Source organism: Phycodurus eques, chromosome 10, assembly GCF_024500275.1.
Source record: "Phycodurus eques isolate BA_2022a chromosome 10, UOR_Pequ_1.1, whole genome shotgun sequence".
Taxonomy (NCBI): Eukaryota; Metazoa; Chordata; class Actinopteri; order Syngnathiformes; family Syngnathidae; genus Phycodurus; species Phycodurus eques.
Window position 1 is genome coordinate 18,943,057 of NC_084534.1, and position 19,278 is coordinate 18,962,334.

Consider the following 19,278-nt stretch of genomic DNA (forward strand, 5'->3'; position numbering starts at 1 on the left):
CCTTAGCAAAGGTGCCCAAACGATGGGAGAAGAGAGGAGACCCTTTGGCCCGAAAAGCCAATCTTCTCCTGCACAGCTGCAATGACGCATCCTCCAGATGTCGTTGGGCGCCAAAGTTGTTCGGGTTAGGTTGAGAGCAAAAACAATGGGCGGGCAAAGTCATATTTGAACCCGACGTGTTGTCTACTAGTCATCAAACATGCTGACAGTTGCGAGCCGTGCATTTGGCGCCTTAGTCCACCTCCTAATACCAGCACTATCACATTGCGATTATTGAAAAAAGTCAACTGTGCCTCATACATCGTTTGGAGCAGTTCAGACTAAATATTTATGTAATAAAAAATGACCAAAGTACCAATAAAATACATACTCCTCACATATGCTGATTGTTAAATGTATTAATGTGTGCAGGTCGCTACAGATGTGTTTTGCTAGTCAAACTTGGCTGTAACAAGATTTCCTCTGACTGACAAATTACAAGACGAAAAAATTACTATCGTCACCGAGGGCCAGCTCGCTTGAAATCTGATTGGTTCAAAAAAAAAACTCCCCATTGCTGATATAGTTTAAAATCCCTGGATTACATCCCACTCTTTTTTCCACACCGTGACAACGGGGCACTCCAAAGCAGCCACCCAAGGTTGAAGCCCTGGTCCATACGCTGGGTGTCAAGTCGGACTTAAAAAAAAAGAAATTCCACCCTCCTTGCTGTTCTTCCTTTCTTGATTTGCATCCACTCACGGCCAACAACGAGGCGCTCTAAAGCGGCCATGCTAGTGGATTATCCGAAGGGTAGAGGAATTTATGGACTGTAGGCATTGCCAGATAGCCTGCAGGCTGTCGTGGGGCCAAGTAATTATAACTAACTCACAAATCCGCCGGATAGTCACTGATGTGAATGAAAGTGCTACAAGTTCATGTACAGTGGGGCAGAGCCGATTTATGTCGGACTCCAAAGTGTGTTTTACCAATGCCCAAATAAATCAGGAAAACTTTAATGGTAAAAACCAGTTTAACGCTATAGCTCCACAAATCAGTATTACATTACTGTAAGTCTATGTACGTCTTCAAACATTTATAATGTGTTTATAAACAAATCTCTGAATTCACTTTGCAGAGTCTTTTAGTTACATCGGCAAGCACTACTGATCCTCAAGGCCCTGGACAGATTAGATTGACATGGCAAAATGTTGAACATCTGCAAGTAGTACAATCAATAGAAGCGCTACAAAATGACAGCAATAGATTGAATTACAGACTACGACTAAATCAATACAATTTCAGAGAACAACTATTAACAAGTAATTTCAGATTAAAATGTACGTCAGTGTCACTGCAAAGGCCTTTGCCGTCCCTGACAGCGGACCACGACATGCTGATGATCGTGGAGGTCCTCCAGCACAGGAAGTAAGCGCGACTCGGGAGGCCCGAGCTGTCAATATACGCTGGGATTCCGCCGTTGGGCTTTGACTCGCAACACAAACTCACCACCTCATAAACGGGAGCACGCTCCCTTGTGTCCGCCCCAGCCTGCCATTTTAAGAGCCCCCCTTCTCCTCTCCCATCTATCTTTATCAGCCCCCGCTGTCGCTTTCAGCACAGCTACCAGCGCTCCTTTGCCAGCGCATTTTATGACCCTGACTGACAAATTGCGTGATATGATGAGCTGTTGAAGGGCCGCCACAGTGGGAGGGAATTCTTCCTCCTGCAGTATCTTCTCCTTTAGATATCAACTTCCATGACGACATGAGCACGGATATAATCAAAAACTCAGATATTTTGGGGGGGGGGGCTTTTGGCTGCGCACAAACAAACATTTCAGTCAATGAAAAAGGAAATGTTCTCAAACTTACTTTTCAGCCGATTCCATTCAGTTGGGAAACGAGGGATTGTTTTTTTAAATAATAACTTTTGAATCCTTTTTGGATGTTTTTCCACATGCACCACTAAATTTTAGTTCACTAAAAATTGTGATGTTGAAATGAGAAACATTTTTTTGCCACCCCCAAAACTAAACTTTAGGTAGCTGAAAATGGGTATTGCTTCGTGAAAACCTTTTTGAATGGGCAAATTCATCAGTTATTTTATTCGTTTGTGAGTCATTTGTGTCCCACACAACGAGGAGGTCTCAATGAAGACCAATAGGTCGTACTGAATTAACTCTCACCGATGAAGCAAATCACTTATTTTTTTGGTTTTTTCTGTTTAGACTCAGCCAGTTCGGACTCTCCAAACTCAGCACGCCACCGACTGTGTCACTTGCGATCCTCTTTCATTACCAATAAACATTCTGCGTGTCGCTATTATACTTAGTGCAATCTAATAAGGTATAAGCTTCGGCTTTTACGAAGCATGAAAATCAATTTTTGAAGAGGGGAGGGGGGAAAGTTTCTCGCTTTATCTGCGGCTTGTACTTGCCACTTGGTGTGTGCGTCTGTGTGTGTGCGCGCGGGGGGGGGGATTTATGACGACGACCTTCCTCACACATGCACAACTGTATATGGACAAAAGTATTGGGACTCCTGGTCACAACACCTCCATGCACATACTCTTTAAGGACAAAAGCATTTGGACACATGGTCGTTCTCTTATATATCTCAGAGGGCAATGCGTGGTCCCTGCGCCACACACGGATTCTTTAATTCTTTGATCCGACCCACCGAGCATTTACAGTATCAGGACTCCTGTCATGTCGATTGCATTTATTTAGCCGTTTCCCCCCAATAATTGTTAAATATATATTAAATAAATAAATAAATACTTAAAATGTATGTATTCCCACTTTATTTCTTAACTATCTATAAAACGAACAATTTTACATAGATATATTTGATCTTATTAAATAATTGTTTTATTATTATAATAATTCATCAGTTATCATTTTATTTAAAAAGTTACTATTTTATATGCACATTTTACCCTTTTCTTTAAAAAAATAAAAATAAAAATTTGTATTTAACCTTTTCTAAAAATGACCCGACCCATTTGTCCGTTTTAAAAATCCAATGTGGCCCTTGAGCAACCAAGTTTCCAACCCATGCACTATATGGACAAAAGTATTGGGACACCAGGTCATAAATACAATATATTTACAAAGGTGTTGGGTTACATGGCCATTTTACCCCCAGCACATTTCAGGAACCTGTGTGCAAAAACTGAACTGACGTATTGGGACACATGTTCATTAAGAATGTGGTGCGCATGCATATTTATGAACAAAAGTATTGGGACATGTGGTTGTTCCACCCATGATGCAGCTCAGCACACATGCACTATATGGAAAAAACGTTTTGTGAGACCAGTTGAGTAAAGTTATTTTGCACTTAAGTAGTCTATGTGCACTTACACTGCACGATATATGGACAAATGCTTGGGGATACCTGGCCATCACACCTATAGGATGTGAAAATTGAGGAAAGTGAGTTATTTGTCTCTTTGGTAGCTATAACAGCTTCCACTCTTCTGGGAATGCTTTGTAAGAAGTCTCGTCCAACTCCTGATTGATTAATTTAAGAAGTACGTCTCAATCCTTTTTGTTCCTAAAATGGAGCTTTGCAGCTCAGACTCATGCTGCCAATTCATATGCAACATAAACCAAGAGGGACGTATAACAAAGTAGCGATTGTTTCACTATCAATCGCCCACCAGCGGCAAAAAAGAGACGATCACAATGGAGCCGAGTGGCGGCAGCCGAACCCAACAGGCAAACTGTATTCCCGCCAGTGTGGGGTTTATGTTTCATAAAGGCACAAATAGGATTTATGGAGATTGTGGTTGGGAGAAATTGTTGCCGTGCGTCAGAGTGAATGTTCTAACACTTTTCTTATTATTAGAATTTAAATGACTTTGGTACAGTGCTTCTGTACTCCTGATACTTATCAAGTTAATCCCACTCTCCTCTCAAATTCTCACTCCTAGCTACTTTAATTAGCATAGTGCCAGCAGTCTGGAAGGCAGCGAGAGGAAGAGAGAGAATATGGGGAGGGGGCAGGCGGGATGAGGAAAAGCGGGTGAGGAAGAGTGATATTGCGTGGTAGGAGACTGAAGGAGCGTTTGTGTGTTGAGGCCGGTTGCGTCACCCCCCCCCCGTGTGTGTTCGGGCTGGGTATTTTGTTTTGTCATTATCTCGCCTCTTGCTATTCATCTGTAGCAACATGTCGCAAATTGGCTCCTGAGAGGCATCACACATCCGGCGTGTACTTGCCTTCTTTTGACAGCATCCTTCATGGAGGATCGGCTGAACGGGGAATTTGCAGGGGGGACGCGTGATCCGTCTATTGAAGATGAACAGCTCGCTAGCGCAGTGCGTGGACGAGCTCAGATCAGTAACGATATCAAAGGAAACACGGAGGCAGCTTGCCATCAATCGATCCTGTTGGCTAAGGGTGAATGGACCATTGAAAGGCAAATGTCTTGATTTGAATTGGAGGCTAAGGCCATGCCCATTGTTGCCATCATAAAACCTTTAGCAACTGCACAGGCAATGTTTTTTTTAGAGATTTCTTTCTAAATACATGTGACCTGTTTGACGATAATTGCTAAAAAACCTGTAAAGACCGAGAACTATGTAGTACTGAATGGTGACGATATAGCATTAATCTCTTTTTTTTACCATTTTAGTTTTCCTGATTTCCTGAAATGCCGCCAAGTGACGCACTTGTGTCCAGGGTGAGTCGTCCCTTACAACTATATAAGGACTGAGCACCTTCATTTGCATCAGCGGTTATCTGGAACAAGAGCAAGTTATTATTTCCTGTTAGCTCGCAAGCTAGCTCGTGGCTGGCGCCTCTTGTCGCAGCGTACCTGAAAGAAAGATGCTAGATGAAGTAGGATCCACTTTTCTGGGGGGGGGCGTGGTTTCACACATCCAGCGGACACGCCCACAGCATTTGAGAGCAGAGACAATAGCACCATTTTTCAATCATTTTAAAGCCTCATTTTATACACTGTTTGTTTATTATTACAATTTGGCAGGGTTATTAACAATACTTGTTTTATTTATTTTCACTTTACAGGGACGTAAAGCAACATTTCAACAATATTACCCATACATACATGTGTAGTTACCAATTTGATAATCTAGTTTACGTGGGGACATGCAGAAGTAACATTACTGCATGTGCCAGGGAGGCGAGTCTCTTCACATTAACACAGTTGGCTTTGTGGCGCTCATTCTGCTCGTTCTAGATTCTCCATATCGTACACAGCAACCAGAACGTCTGTACGGTTCCAGACCAACCTGCAAAATGGAATATCTGCAATATAGAGACTATATGTAAAAAAAAATTATATCGTTATACCCCTTCCACAAACTTTAAACACAATTATTAAAACACTTACATTATTAATACACTATAAATATGTTTAAACAAAAAAAATGTAAACACACAAAGTATAGAAAGTACTGTAGGTATTATTGTGTCTGTGTACATGGATGTGCCTTAGGGAGGCGGGGCCTGGTGGGGTGGCATGTAACATTTGCGAGACTATGTTTGAGTGTCTGGGTGAGCGCTGTGGCCAACAGCAGCTTCTGCGTGACTGTGCCCGCTGTGTGTGTAAAGTAAGTATACTTTAAAAATGCGGGGGGAAAAATATGGTTTTATAAAAACGTGATGTAGCAGGGACTCGAAAGATGAACTGTGATATAGCAGTAGAATGCTCTATGGCTTCCTTAAATTCTATTTCTGGCTTTATAGTAATCATGACACTCTTTTTGCCACTGCTGTGTACCCTTCCTCTGTGGTATCACATTCATCCATTTTCTTTAGCGCTTTTACTCATCAGGGTTGCGGGTGAGTGGGAACCTATCCCAACTGACTTTTGGTGAGAGAAGCTGGACTCGTGGCCAGCCAATCACAGGCCATTTTTCGAGTCTTCAGTGAACCTAACATGCATGTGTTTGGAATGTGGGAGGAAGCAGGGAACCAGAAACCACAGTCTTCTGTGTCCAATCATTCCTGCACTTTTGCACTGCATTCAAGAGTGAGGGATACCCGCAGTGTATCCGAAGAGTGTGAGCGAGGTTCGTATATGATATACAACAACCTTCACCATTGATCCACTTCCATCTCTGCGCTTCTTGCAGCAGAGCTAAGCTCGGAAGCTCTCCTCCGTCTTTGCCTTGTCCAGAGCGCAACGATGCCAGGAAACCTCTTAGCGCTTTGAGAAGGAGGCCCGTCGTGCAGGTAGATACGCAAGTGGCGAAGGAGCTCCCCATGCGCCGCTGCAGGGAATTAAACCGGATTGGGGAGAGCCAAGCAAAAAAATCGTGGTCCAAGGTGACTTTGTGATCAGGTTCCAGAGTGCGGCCTCAAATCCACGGCTTCGGGCTGTGTGTGTATGTGTGGGTTTTGTAGTCTCAAAGAGCCTCAGATTGTGACATATGCTCCTCTTTTGGCCTCTTTATTTTGTACGTTGAACTTTTTAGCGCAGAAAAGCTAGCATATTTGATCACTCCAATGGTGTTATAAATGGGACCTCAACAAATTTACACTGCCAAACACTGTTAGAAATTGCAAAATTATTTAAATTGAAAAGAATAATTCATATTTATATTCTCCAACTGCAATAATAACAATGTAAACATATGCTATAATTAATTTAAAAAACAACATTGTTTTACTTTTATTCTACTCATTTTTAGCCCGCAATGGAAATTTTAAGTAGCATTTTACCAAAAGAAAGCTAATTAGCCACCATATAATAAGACTAAATTCAAGTATAATATAAACATGTGAGTGCGAATGGTTGTTTGTTTGTATGTGCCCTGCGATTGGCTGGCAACCAGTTCAGGGTGTACCCCGCCTCCTGCCCGATGACGGCTGGGATAGGCTCCAGCACGCCCGCGACCCTACGTGAGGAGAAGCGGCTCAGAAAATGGATGGATGGATGGATGGACAATTATTATTATACTGTACTTTTTATTTTTTTTACATTTATTCTAGTTTCAATCTCAGGGAAATTTAAATAACATTTTATGTCATCCAAGCATAAAAGTACATTAACCAAAAAAAATAATAATAATAATGTTTGAATTTATTTCATTTTAAAAATTTAATGAAGTACTTTTAATCCTTCAAGAGGATATTGAAGTAACATTTTACCTGCCACACATGTTACCTTGTGTTGTATAATAAGACTAAACACAACCATGATAATAATCAAACATAAAACACATAAAAAATAAATAAAAATGTTTTTAATTTAATTTTGTAATTTATTCTCCGAATTTAAATCCTTCAAGGGGAAATTTAAGTAACATTTTACCTGTCATGCAAGTCAACGACTGTATAAGATGACTAAATGCAACTAAAATAACCAAATAACCAAAAATGAATCGGAGCGTCATCGTCGTCATCATCATCATCATCATCATGACGAGAAGAACAAGAGTGAAACGTTTAAGCGTTTTTGTGGCTGCCATGATGAAACACCTCCTCGCTCAGCTTGGATGACAAAAGGGGGGGAAGGAAGTTAAAGTGAACATAAAAGAGGGCCGGGGTGAGAGGATGAGGTCAGGGGTGAAGTGGCACTGCGGGATGAAGAAGTGGGGGGAGATTGTGTGTGCGTGGAAGTGAGGGGTGAGTGAGGCAGCTGTTTGTCTGGCCCGGTAGGAGCTCGGAGGGTTCAGACCTGCGAGCACGCTCCACTACATCCCAATAGTAGCCACTTGACTGGAGCCACACATCGCATTTGTTTTGCTGGCACTGATTGAGGCTACAGCAGATGAAGATTTCACTGAATTCCCTTCTTCTCCTCTCCCTAAAAGTCCCTTTTTTTACACATTCAAATGTGGCTAAGATCCCTTGTAGGCCCTTTTTACGAATTTATGTGTATGTTTGTGTGTACAAAAAGAGGCACCTCCTCTTCTTCTTCAAAAAAAAAAAAAAAGCTGCAAGTGTAAATCCCCTTGAAAGTGTCCCTCTTGAAGGACTGTTTAAAAAGGGACGCCCCCCTCTTTGTGCCCACTGTTCTGGTTGGCGTATGGAGGGGCTTTTGTCCCCCTCTTTCATGTGCGCTCACAATGGGCCAGGCCGTTTGAAACACAACAGTAGATGAACTGCGCTGACAGTGTATTAAACTCTGATGAATTGCCTGTGCGAGGCATAGATCAATGTCCTTCAACCCCCGAGCACGCAGCGAAGGTTGGGCCTTGTCTCGGCTAAATGGAACAGGTTGCTGGGTTCTTTCACAAGCCTGATTATATTCATGTTTTGTTGAAGCAGAAGCCTTTTTAAAATGTGTAAATCTTTCTAAAGAACTCCTACTTCTTTTTTTTTTTTTTTTTTTGCCTTTTCATTCAGAGAGTTGATATTGTGTGCTGCTCATTTCAGCACCGCTGTCTGTCTAGACGAGAGTTGGAAATGCTTCTTTCTTGGCTTTGTAAATAGCAGTCACGTTTAAAAGAGTACAACTATTACTATTACTGATACAACTCTTTGCCACCCTTCTGTTAGGGCACCAACTGCAGGTCTGCGCTAATTGGCTCCAAACACTGCAGTCTGTTGGTTGGTCGGCTGAGAATCATAGTTTTACTTTGACTAGCCCAAGTACAACAACTTTTGAAATGAAGGTTTTGGAGATGACGATTGACAATATCTTACTACGTTTTCATTAAAAAAAAAAATAAATAATGTATGGACGACTGGAAATGAACTTAAGGTTTTGAGCTGCTTATTGACAATAGGTACAGCCACAACTTAGTTTTATTGAAGTATGGAAAGCTTTTGGATTTATTTTTACTCCTCGGTGGCCTCCAGGCTCTCTGGGAAATAACTTTGTCACGAGAAGTACAGTTTAGTATGAATCGATACACAACCTTTTGGTGTTTTGGTGTTCAAAAGTTGTGAAGGGTACCAAAATACATGATGCACACGCTCCACTTGTCAACTCACTTTCAACTTTTAACCATGGGGGAATACTAACCCTCTTATTAGACAGGTTCAAATGTCATAGTTTTCCCATGATATCTCCTCCAGGTGTGGTTCAGCAACAGACGGGCCAGATGGCGTAAACAGGCTGGGGCCAATCAGCTCGCTGCCTTCAACCACCTGCTTCCCGGCGGATTCCCACCCACTGGCATGCCCACTTTACCCACGTACCAACTCCCGGAGTCAAGCTACCCTGGCACCACACTATCGCAGGGTGAGTGCACTGTGCTGCCGTATTGTAGCTTTCAAAGTCCGTAGTTCTGCAACTAACCCTTATTTGCCAATGGCCTCCGCAAGTGTCCTTTAAACGCGTTTCGCCACAATGGAGCACATTACCAACATTGTTTGCGGAAGAACAAAGTGACTAACAAGACAGTTAAGATGAGGATTGATAGGCATTACTTAATTTTAATGAACCCAAGTATGGACAGCTTTGGAAGAGGAACGTGCAATTTTGGGCAGACAGTCTGGACATTTGTTTTAATGAACTAAGTAAGGACAGACCACCTTGGGAAGGGAGCCAATAGGTGTAGTCATCGCTTTGTTTGAGTAACACAAGATTTTTGCAAAACAGCTGTAAATTTGGTGCTCACAATTGACAATAGGTGTAGGTCATTACTTTGTTTTAATAAACCAAGTAACAACAACTTTTGCAGCAGAACATAACGTTTTAAGCTGATGGTTGACACTGAAGCCATTAATTTGCTAATAAACCAAGTAACAACAACTTTTGAAGCAGAACATAATGTTTTAAGATGATGATTAAGACTGAAGCCATTAATTTGTCTTAATAAACCAAGTACTAACAAATAAACTTTTAAGTTTTAAAGTGATGGTTGATAATAGGCGTAACCTTTACCTTGTTTAATCAAACCTAATAATGACAACTTTTGAAAACAAATAACAAACATTTTTAGCTAATGATTTACAATAGGTGTGGCGATTACTAATTTTTTTTTATTAAACCAACTACTGACAATTTTTTAAAGTTTGAAAGTTTTGAGCTGATGATTGACAACAGATATAGCCATTATGTTTTTGTTTTTTCTAAACCAAGTATCAACAAATGAACGTAACATTTTGATCTGATGGTTGACAATAGGTGTAGCCAGCACTGTACGTTGCTTTACATGAACCAACTACCAAGAATTTTGTAACGTAGTTTTGATCAGATGGTCAATGATAGGTGTAGCATTATGTTGTTTTTATATAATCCAACTACCAACAAATTTGTAACATAAAGTTTTGAGCTGATAACTGATAGCCATTAATATATTTTATTCAACCAACTACCAACAACTTTGAAAAGCCGACATTATTTCTTTTCTGATGGTTGACAATAGTGGTAATCGTTACTTTGTTTTAATAAACTGATAACCAACAGATGAATGTATAATTTTGAGCTGACGAGTGACAATAAGTATAACCGCTACTTTGTTTTACATAAAGCAAGTACTGACAACGTTCTAACATAGTTCTGAGCTGATGCTTGGCAATAGGTATAGCCATGACTTTGTTTTATTAAACCGAGTACTGACAACTTTAGAAACCCAACATTGTTTTGATGTGATAGTTGACAGTAAGTGTAGCCATTCATTTGTTTTATTACACCAGGTAGCAAAAACTTTGGAAAAGCAACAGTTACATTCCGATCTGATGACAATATGTGCGGTCGTTACTTGGTTTTAATAGACCAAGTACAGACAACTTCAAATCCTCGCTTACCTGCGTGTATTTCTTTCCGTATTAGAGGGCAGTACCTTGCACAGACCTCAACCCCTGCCCCCGTCCTCCATGCACCAGGGCGGCCTGAGTGACAGCAGCTCTGCGTACGGCCTGTCGTCCAACCGCCACAGCTTCTCCAGCTACTCCGACTCCTTCATGAGCCCCTCGGCTTCCGGCAACCATATGAACGCAGTCGGCAACGGGCTCTCCCCGCAGGTCAGTCCAACTCCATCGTCTACCCCTCCTTCTCCGGCTTTCCTCACTCGTAAGAATTATTATGTCATTGTATTTGAGTGCAATTAAAATGTTCGGTGGTATAACTACCAATATGGGCTTTTATGTGCCTTCCAAAGCCCTCGGATTTATTTCAGTGACTCCAAATTGTTACATTGGTAAAACAATTGGATTAACATCAACAAATTAAAATTCATCTTGATAGTAGGCGGCGAGCGCTCCAAACAGCCACTTTCCTGGGACGTCTAAATCCTGCACGTCGCAGCCAGCATACATGGAGATGAAATAATTAGCTCAAGCTTAAAAATGTAGACCCGTAATCTTCTTGGTGTAATTGTCTGCAGCCGCAAGACTCAACATTTTTTTTTTACCCCCTATTTCCTTTCTGTTTTATTTTTAAGCACTTACAAAGAATTTGGTCACTATTTTTACTGTCTAAATTCATTTTGGGCCCTCTTTTTTCCTGTATAAAAAAAGAAGCCCAGCAGTTAACCTCTTCGGGCGCCGTGTTCTAGGTTGAGTTTCAAGCGCCAGAGAGTGGAAAAGAAACGATTTGTAAATGATGCAAATCGTGTGTACGGAGTGAATTATACACAATTACCCATCAAGACTGGCCAGCCTTGCCCACCCTCACCGACAAGATGCGGTTAACAAGCAGAAAATAAGATTGAAATGGTGCGTAAAGAGTTGAACATTAATTTCAATGCTGCATTTGTCCACAATTACCCCCGCCGTTCACGTGTGTTTTATTTGAGCCCCTCGACCCCCTTTTAAAATATTTCTCAGAGCATATTTTTGGTATTACTGTTTTTTTAAGAAGAAAGAATTAAGGATTTTGGGACAAAAAAGAGATTTTCTCTCCTGCTGGAACGACGGAGGAGGATAACACTCTGGCTCACAGCGTGTTTGATTGTTAATCGTGGTGCAGGGGGCTTTAGCTGCTAATGCTCCCACTGCAAAACCTGCAGAAAAACACCAGGAACACCAAAGTCATTTGAAAAAAAAAGTAATAGAGAGAGAGATCAATATATTAAATTAATGTCTCTCTGTAATACTGGCTTTCTACAGGGATGCGTTAGGATATCAAACATATCCTGTCATGAAGCGTGGATTATAGAACAGCAGTCCTTGGGCAAACAGTATGGATTTATTCAATTACTGATTCAAGTCTTCTATGATGCATTGTGTTTATATATCTAGTTGGTCAAAAAAAATACAAAATAAATGTATAGGACATTGTTAACTTTGTCTTGTGTGTTTTAAGAACACAAATACAGAAATGTTAGTTCGCTAGATAGATTAGGTGATTGACAATAGGTGTAGCTCTTACAGTAGTTTCATCGAACCAAGCGGTGACAACTTTGAAGATAAATGTGAAGTATCGAGCTGATACTTTAGAATAGGTGTCTCCATGACTTTATTTTACTAACCCAAGTACCACCACTTTCATAAAATGACTGCATTGTTTTTCAATGACAATAAGTGTAGCCATGACATGGTTTTATTAAACCAAGTTATGACAGCTTTTTGACATTAAACGAAAAGTGTTTTGTTGATGATTGGCAAGAGGCGTAATCATTCCTTTGTTTACTGGACTAGCTGACCTTTTAAAAACAAATGTAAAATTTTGAGTTTTATGGTTGTCAATAGGTGTCGCCATTGCTTTATATTAGTAAACCAATTACTGATATTTTTTGGGAAGTGAACATAGTACTTAGTTGATGATTGGGTATGAGCGAAGTCATGACTTAGTTTGACTTAACCAAGTAGTGACAACCTTTTAAAAACAAACATAATGAAGAGTTTGTGGTTGGCAAGGCCGCAAGGCAAGCACTGACAGCTTTGAGAAAAGGAACAAAAAGGTTTGAGTTGATGATTAGCAATAGTCGTAGTCATTGCTTTGTTTTAATTAACCAAGTAACTGACAACTTTGGACACAGTGTTTTTTTGAGCTTATGATCGATAATTGATGTACCTTTGTTTTAATAAACTGACTACCATCCCATGCATATGCAGGCTGTGCTGGTAAATTGATTAAAATTGGGTTTGCTGGACCTTGGCAGAGGTCTGCGCTCTACCAAGTTTCATTCTTGTTTCGGTTCTGTGTTCCAATGTGAATTATTTGGGGATGTTTTTTCCATTTTCTTTGGGGGGGGGGATTTTTTTGATGCGTCATGCCACGCTTGTGTGCAAGGCCGCGCGCCATTCCCATCAGTCTCTCAGCATGGGAATGAAACGTTCCCACTGGCAGTGGAATCAAGGTTCACACCCGTGGTTGCGACGTCCTGCCAAGCGCGCAAACAAACGTGCTAAGAAACCACGAGTTAATGCAGCTGGCTTGCAATTAAACATATTCTCATACATTGCAAATTGAGTTCATTTGTCATTATTTACAGCTCTTCATGGGGAAAACGCACATGAAGAGCAATCCATTAGAATGGAAATGAGCATTGAGTGTCGTTGCATCTGTTTGCCAGCGATACGCTTGTGCATTGCGAAGTGTGAACTATATGGTCCTTTGCTGCTGCTGCAAAAAAGATCCTCTGCTTTCCAGCAAATGGGCTGCAGTGGCGCGTCGCCACGTCTGTAATGGAATCCTGCAGGGTTCAGCAAGGCCCGTCAGGAGCCCCGCATCCATCCCAGTCCTGTAACCTATGCCGAGAGTACACGTTTTTTTTTTTTTTTCTCATTATGGCTGGCGGGAAAGCCATCTCCCCGAAAAAGTGAAAGCGCTTGCTGTTTTCATTGTAGAGATGTGTTTGGCCGCTTGAGGGGTGGTCCTGGGTTAGCTGTGCATGGCTGGGCAGCAGCAATGACTCCAGAAGTATTTTCCTTGTTGCTCTTGTTGGTCATTTGGAGGCACAGCATGCGACACACACACACACACACACACACACACACACACGCACACACACACATGCACACACACGCACACACACACACAACCCAAGTTCATTCTTGCCTTTCTAGATCTTTGTCCAGTCATCATTCAGAAGGAGCATAGTTTCAACAAACAGTTGTGTAGTTGGCATTAGAGGCTACTTCTTATGTTTTATAAGGCGGCCTTCCTGGAAGTAACATTCTTTATTTTTGCATGGTGTGGACACCTGCAGGGAGACGGCAGTAAACTAGTGCTGCACATTTGAAATTCAGCAGCTATAAAAAAAAAAAAGGGAAAAAGAACGGCTCATTTGCGGTATTGTTGCAGTCCTAGTTTTTTTTTTTTTTTTTTAATTATTAAAAGGCGTTTTTTATTCTGGCATGATGGATGGATGATTGGTTAGCACATCCGCCTCACAGTTCAGAGGTCGTGGGCTCAAATCTGGTCTCCGCCTTCCTGTGTGGAGTTTGCCTGTTTTCATGCGTTGGTTTTCTCCGGGTACTCCGGTTTCCTCCCAAATTCCAAAAACGTGCGTGCAAGGTAGGTTAATTGAAATCTCTAAATTGCCCGTAGGTGTGAATGTGAGTGTGAATGGTTGTTTGTCTATATGTGCTCCACGATTGGCTGGCGACAAGTTCAGGGTGTACCCTGCCGCTTGTCTAAAGTCAGCTGGGATAGGCACCAACACACCTTTGGTTTGGTGCCTTACTTAAGGGCATTTTAGCATGAGAAGAGCAGTTTCCAACAACCATTCTCAAATTTGATACCTGAACTTCCAATTTTTGCTGTATGTATTGTTGTAGTGTCTGTCTGACATGTGTTGCTCCACCTTTTGTGTTCAAATATCCATTGCGGCAGGGCCTTCACAGATATATTTTGTCAATATATTGTTTGTTTTTTATTGTTCTATATATATTTTTTCAATGTATGCATTTATTTTCAAATCTTCTAGTTTTTCAAAACTAGCCACAAAAATTATAACAATCAAATGCTAGGACTGTGGGTATATGGTTTGATGCGGCGATTGTTAGGGTGAGGGACAAAGAGTCTACAGTAACTGCCTTGCAGTCTAGCCACACGCATGCGGTCCATGAACAAACACAATGCAGCTCAGCCTCTGGCTGTATGTACTATTGTATGTACTGTATATCAGCATGGTACCAATGCAAAGCCTTGGCTCTCAATTCGTCATTGTTCCTACTGTTGCACTTGTCTACATGGTTCTTTTCCTAAAAAGAAGGCAAACTGTTGAGCTTGGACTTTCCTAAAATTTTTTGTTCCTGTTGACAAAATACTTAGAGCCTATATTCTTTATCCTCAGCAAAAAACAAGTAATATTACTGCAGCTTACTCAGTCACTTCCAGTAGTTGCGAAACTCCCGGTGGCTAATTCATGCACACCAGAAGGAGCTGCAATGAATTAATCATGATGCACATTTTTAAAAATTATTTACATTCTATTTGTTTGTTTAAAGTACGATACAGCACAATGCAGTTTTCCTTATTAATAAACGCATTGCCAAAATTTCAGTCAGATTTTTTTGGGGGGGAGGCTGTAATTGATGAATGGTGTTTCCATTCATTGGAAAAGATGATTTAAGTGATTTTGGTTACGACCATAGTCACGATTTAGGTTACGACCATAGTCACGTAACAAACTGATATATCAAGGCACCACTGTAGATACTGAACTGTGAATTTTGGCATACAATTACATCCCTGGCGATTATGCATTCATGTGATTTCACCGATATAATCGGCCCCATGAAGCCAAGTGGAACCACAATGTGGCCCACGATGCAAACAAGTTTGCCACCCCGTGCACTTCACCATCAGTGACAACTATTTCCATGTGTCCCACCGCCTTGTGAACGTCGCGATGCGAGATTTCATTGCAGTCTTGATGAAGGAAGTTAACAAAGTTTGACGAAAATGAACTTTTTTTTTTTTTCTCTCCCAGTTTTACAAAAGTGTTTTGGAATGACAGGGATGTGTGTGTATGGAGAGGGCCTTTGGGCTGTGTGAGTGGGCAGGGCCTTCTCACACACACACACACACACACACACACACACACACACACACATACATACATACATACACACACGTACACAGGATCAGAGGCACTGTGCGGCTCTCACCCCTGCCTCCCTTTGATCCGTGTCCCGGGGCCTGCCCGCCTGCACTGCACCAACGCACGCTGACACCGTCCTCACCAGCGACACCCCACAACTGTCTGAGCGAGATAAGCCAGGGGAGACTCCAAACGGAGCTGCCTCTCCTCCATTAGCCTACGAAGACGCTTCTTTAAAAAAAAAAAAAAAAAAAAAAACTGGATGAATTATTTTTAAGAGCTCTTGTCGCTGCCAAAAAATGGAGAGAGGAGAGAAGAAGAGGGGGGTGAAGTATACGGAACAATCTGACTTCATTCTGCCTGACTTCTAACAACACACCCTGCACCTGAATACCAATGAGAGACATGGTAGGGGGGAATTGGTGTCGTCCCCCACACTATTAAAACTTGGGCATTAAGCCTCTCACCGGGCACTGTGTCAGCTGGCAGCCGCCGCTGACAACAAATCAAAGGGGATGAGCACATCGCCCGCCTGCATTCACAGCACTGCCACTCGCTCAGCAAGAGGGGGGTGCGTGAATGGGGGGGCACATAGTGGTTAATTAGAAGTCCCATTAAAACAAATGCTGTTTCAATTTGGCAAGTATTTTTTTTTAAGAAGACATAAGAGGCTTTCTGTTTAAAAAAAAAAAAAAAAAAAAAGGAATGAATTAAAAAAAAAGACTCGCTGTTGGCAGCTGCCAAGAAAATCCTGGGACTGTAAATCATATCCAGTGGCTATACTGTTTGTGCACAGATTATTACTGCTGCCTGTTGTGTTTGCAATACTTCTGAACTCTGAGGAAACCTGCGCTGACTGTGACATCACTAACATACACTACACAAGCTGTGTGTGTGTGTATGTGTGTGTGTGTGTGTGTGTGTGCGTGTGCGTGTGCGTGTGTGTGTGTACTCTACTAAATGCTCCCATTTGCAGAGATGTAACAGCCATGTGCAGGACATCTGCTACCATCAATAGCAGCGCATTCAACTTTTTTGCCTCTGCACTTAAACTTAAAGTTTTGTGAAAAGTAGCTCATTTGTGTGTAAAAACAAATGTTAAAAACAAAAATCCTGGATATGCGCCTTTATCCAGATCTTTGAAATGTTCTCATTAACGTTCATGCATTACAGTAAACCCCCGCTATATGGTGGTTCACCCGCCGAGGTCCCAATATATTGCAGTTTATTTTTTTTTGTGTTATGACAGTTGTTACTCTTTTTTTTTTTTAATGTTTTTTTTACAATATTTTTGTGTTGATCATTGGTCTTGGTCTCTCTTAATATATTGTGTGTTTAAATGTGTTTTTATTGTTTTGAAATTGTATTTTCACTTATTGCTGGCGGTGGTCTGGACCGTAACCCCCTCGGATGGAAGGGGGGTTGTTGTATTCAATGTTTATATATTTTTAAATTGAAACAACAAAAAATTAAATAATTACATATATGAATATCATATTGATAATAATACAATACAGTATTTACTATAGATAGATAAATCTGCACCTTTATCAAGATCCTCATCCAATTGTAATCCTTTTTTTCTTGACGTAAGCAACACTCCTGCCCAAAAATTGGGTGTGGTGCTCTGTGCTTGGTGGAGGTATTAATAATAATATGATAATAAGAGGTTTAGTACTCCACATGACTCCAGGGCAACCGAGTGAAGCCGTTTCTCCCAAATATTCCAGTGCTGGCGTGATGCATTCATGCTCTTATTTCTCACCTAGCAACCTTTCTTTCCTCTTCATTTGGCTGCATGTCATGGCGCGCTCACTAGCGCTATCCAAACCCCCGCCACCGCCACCGCCACCTTCCTCCTGAGCTCCAAAACGTCTCTCCCCTGGAGAGGCAGCGCCCAGATGAAAGGCTAGGGCGGACAATAAAAATGCTATTTAAATGCAAGGGTGTTTGTGTGCGGGTGCGAGATACTTCCCGTTGAAAGTGAGCTGCCGCAACCCGATAAATAATAAATATAAGGGGAATGTGATTTACATTTATCTCGCCGAGGCAGCCAATATGAATTTGGGTAAATCCTAGAAGATGGGGATTTAAGGAGCAAAAAGACTGCGACTGATTCGCATGCTGTGTGTCCCACGCATCGACGATGCCTATAAGGTGTACAGGACCGCTACTGCTGCCTTTATTACACTGTCGGCACACACTCGGATGCTATCGAAAATAGACACCGGCGGTGATATTGCGCTCTCGACTGACTCGTCCGCCAGTGAAGGTGACTTTTGCTGGCACAACTTTATCCTAACCGTACCCTTATTGTATGACGCGGAGTTTATACAGGCTACGTATTACATTATAAGCCCAATGCTTTTTGTGGTCCATCCATTTTCTATAGCAACTGTGGTCAAATTGTATGCGTAACACTCCTCGAGATCCCTACATGAGTCAAAAATGTCATCTTTTTCTTCCATTTCGGTGATGTTACGTCACGTGTCATAAGGCTACATTCACCCTATGCTCCCATTTCCCCGTGGGAATTTGCTTGGGATTTTGACACTTTTCCGCATTCAAGTCTTGATATGTTCTCAGATGGTCGATCACAGTATCCGTGAACGGGGCTGCTGTGTCCTGGAGGCTCAAATGCGCACTACTTTTAGGGTGATAGTTTACCACGAATGCCAGTACATTCCCTCTTGTCGCGTCACGTTCTGAATGGGGTCCCTCATGTTCCGTTAAGGCTTTTAACAGATGAGACATGAACGGCAGGCCGATTTGGAAGAAATTTGTGGCTCCAGCAGAGTCGAATGAAGCTCTCCTGCCGGGCAGCGCTCCAGAGTCAGCGTCATTGTTTGGTGGGGGTGGTTCACATGTTGCTGCTCAATAAATGTTTGATAGTATTAGTTTTATAATTTACTGATTCACTTCTAGTACCAAAACAAAAATTAAAATAGCCCCTATTCCCATACGCACTGCACACACTTTCTTTTGAGCTCCCACACAAACACATTCAAAATTAAGCATTATAAACGTGTATACTGCAACAGGTATTGTAGGTCAATTAAACAAATGGCTCAGCTTTAGAACCGTTGTAGGTGGCGAATGTGAGATGACGGTGAATAAATATGCTCCCTGAACCACTACGGACCGACTCCAATTTTTGATATGCCCAATTGACATGCTGTCAGGTTCACCCCATTTTACCATCCATCCATCCATTTTCTTTACCGCTTATCCTCACAAAGGTTGTAATATATAAAATACAGTATATAATACATAAAGTTGACTACCCAGAGAAAATTGCACACCCACCCCCACACAGTAAGGCCAGAGGCGAGATTCGAACGTCAAACCTCAGAACTGTGAAGGAGAAGGATACTGTGCCGGCCCATTCATGAATTGATTACTTTATTATTGTTCACCTTTTATGAGACACATTCAGC

The 19,278-nt window shown here is 41.6% G+C and overlaps 1 protein-coding gene across 2 annotated transcripts in view; it reads left to right on the forward strand.

The window, feature by feature from the left end:
- Window positions 1-19,278, forward strand: part of pax7a (paired box 7a) — a 72,310-nt gene that overhangs the window by 36,714 nt on the left and 16,318 nt on the right. For both annotated transcript variants that reach the window (XM_061687087.1, XM_061687088.1), the window contains exons 6-7: window positions 8,979-9,144; window positions 10,681-10,871. In XM_061687087.1, coding sequence (XP_061543071.1) covers window positions 8,979-9,144; window positions 10,681-10,871 — 357 coding nt within the window. The remainder of the gene's footprint in view (window positions 1-8,978; window positions 9,145-10,680; window positions 10,872-19,278) is intronic.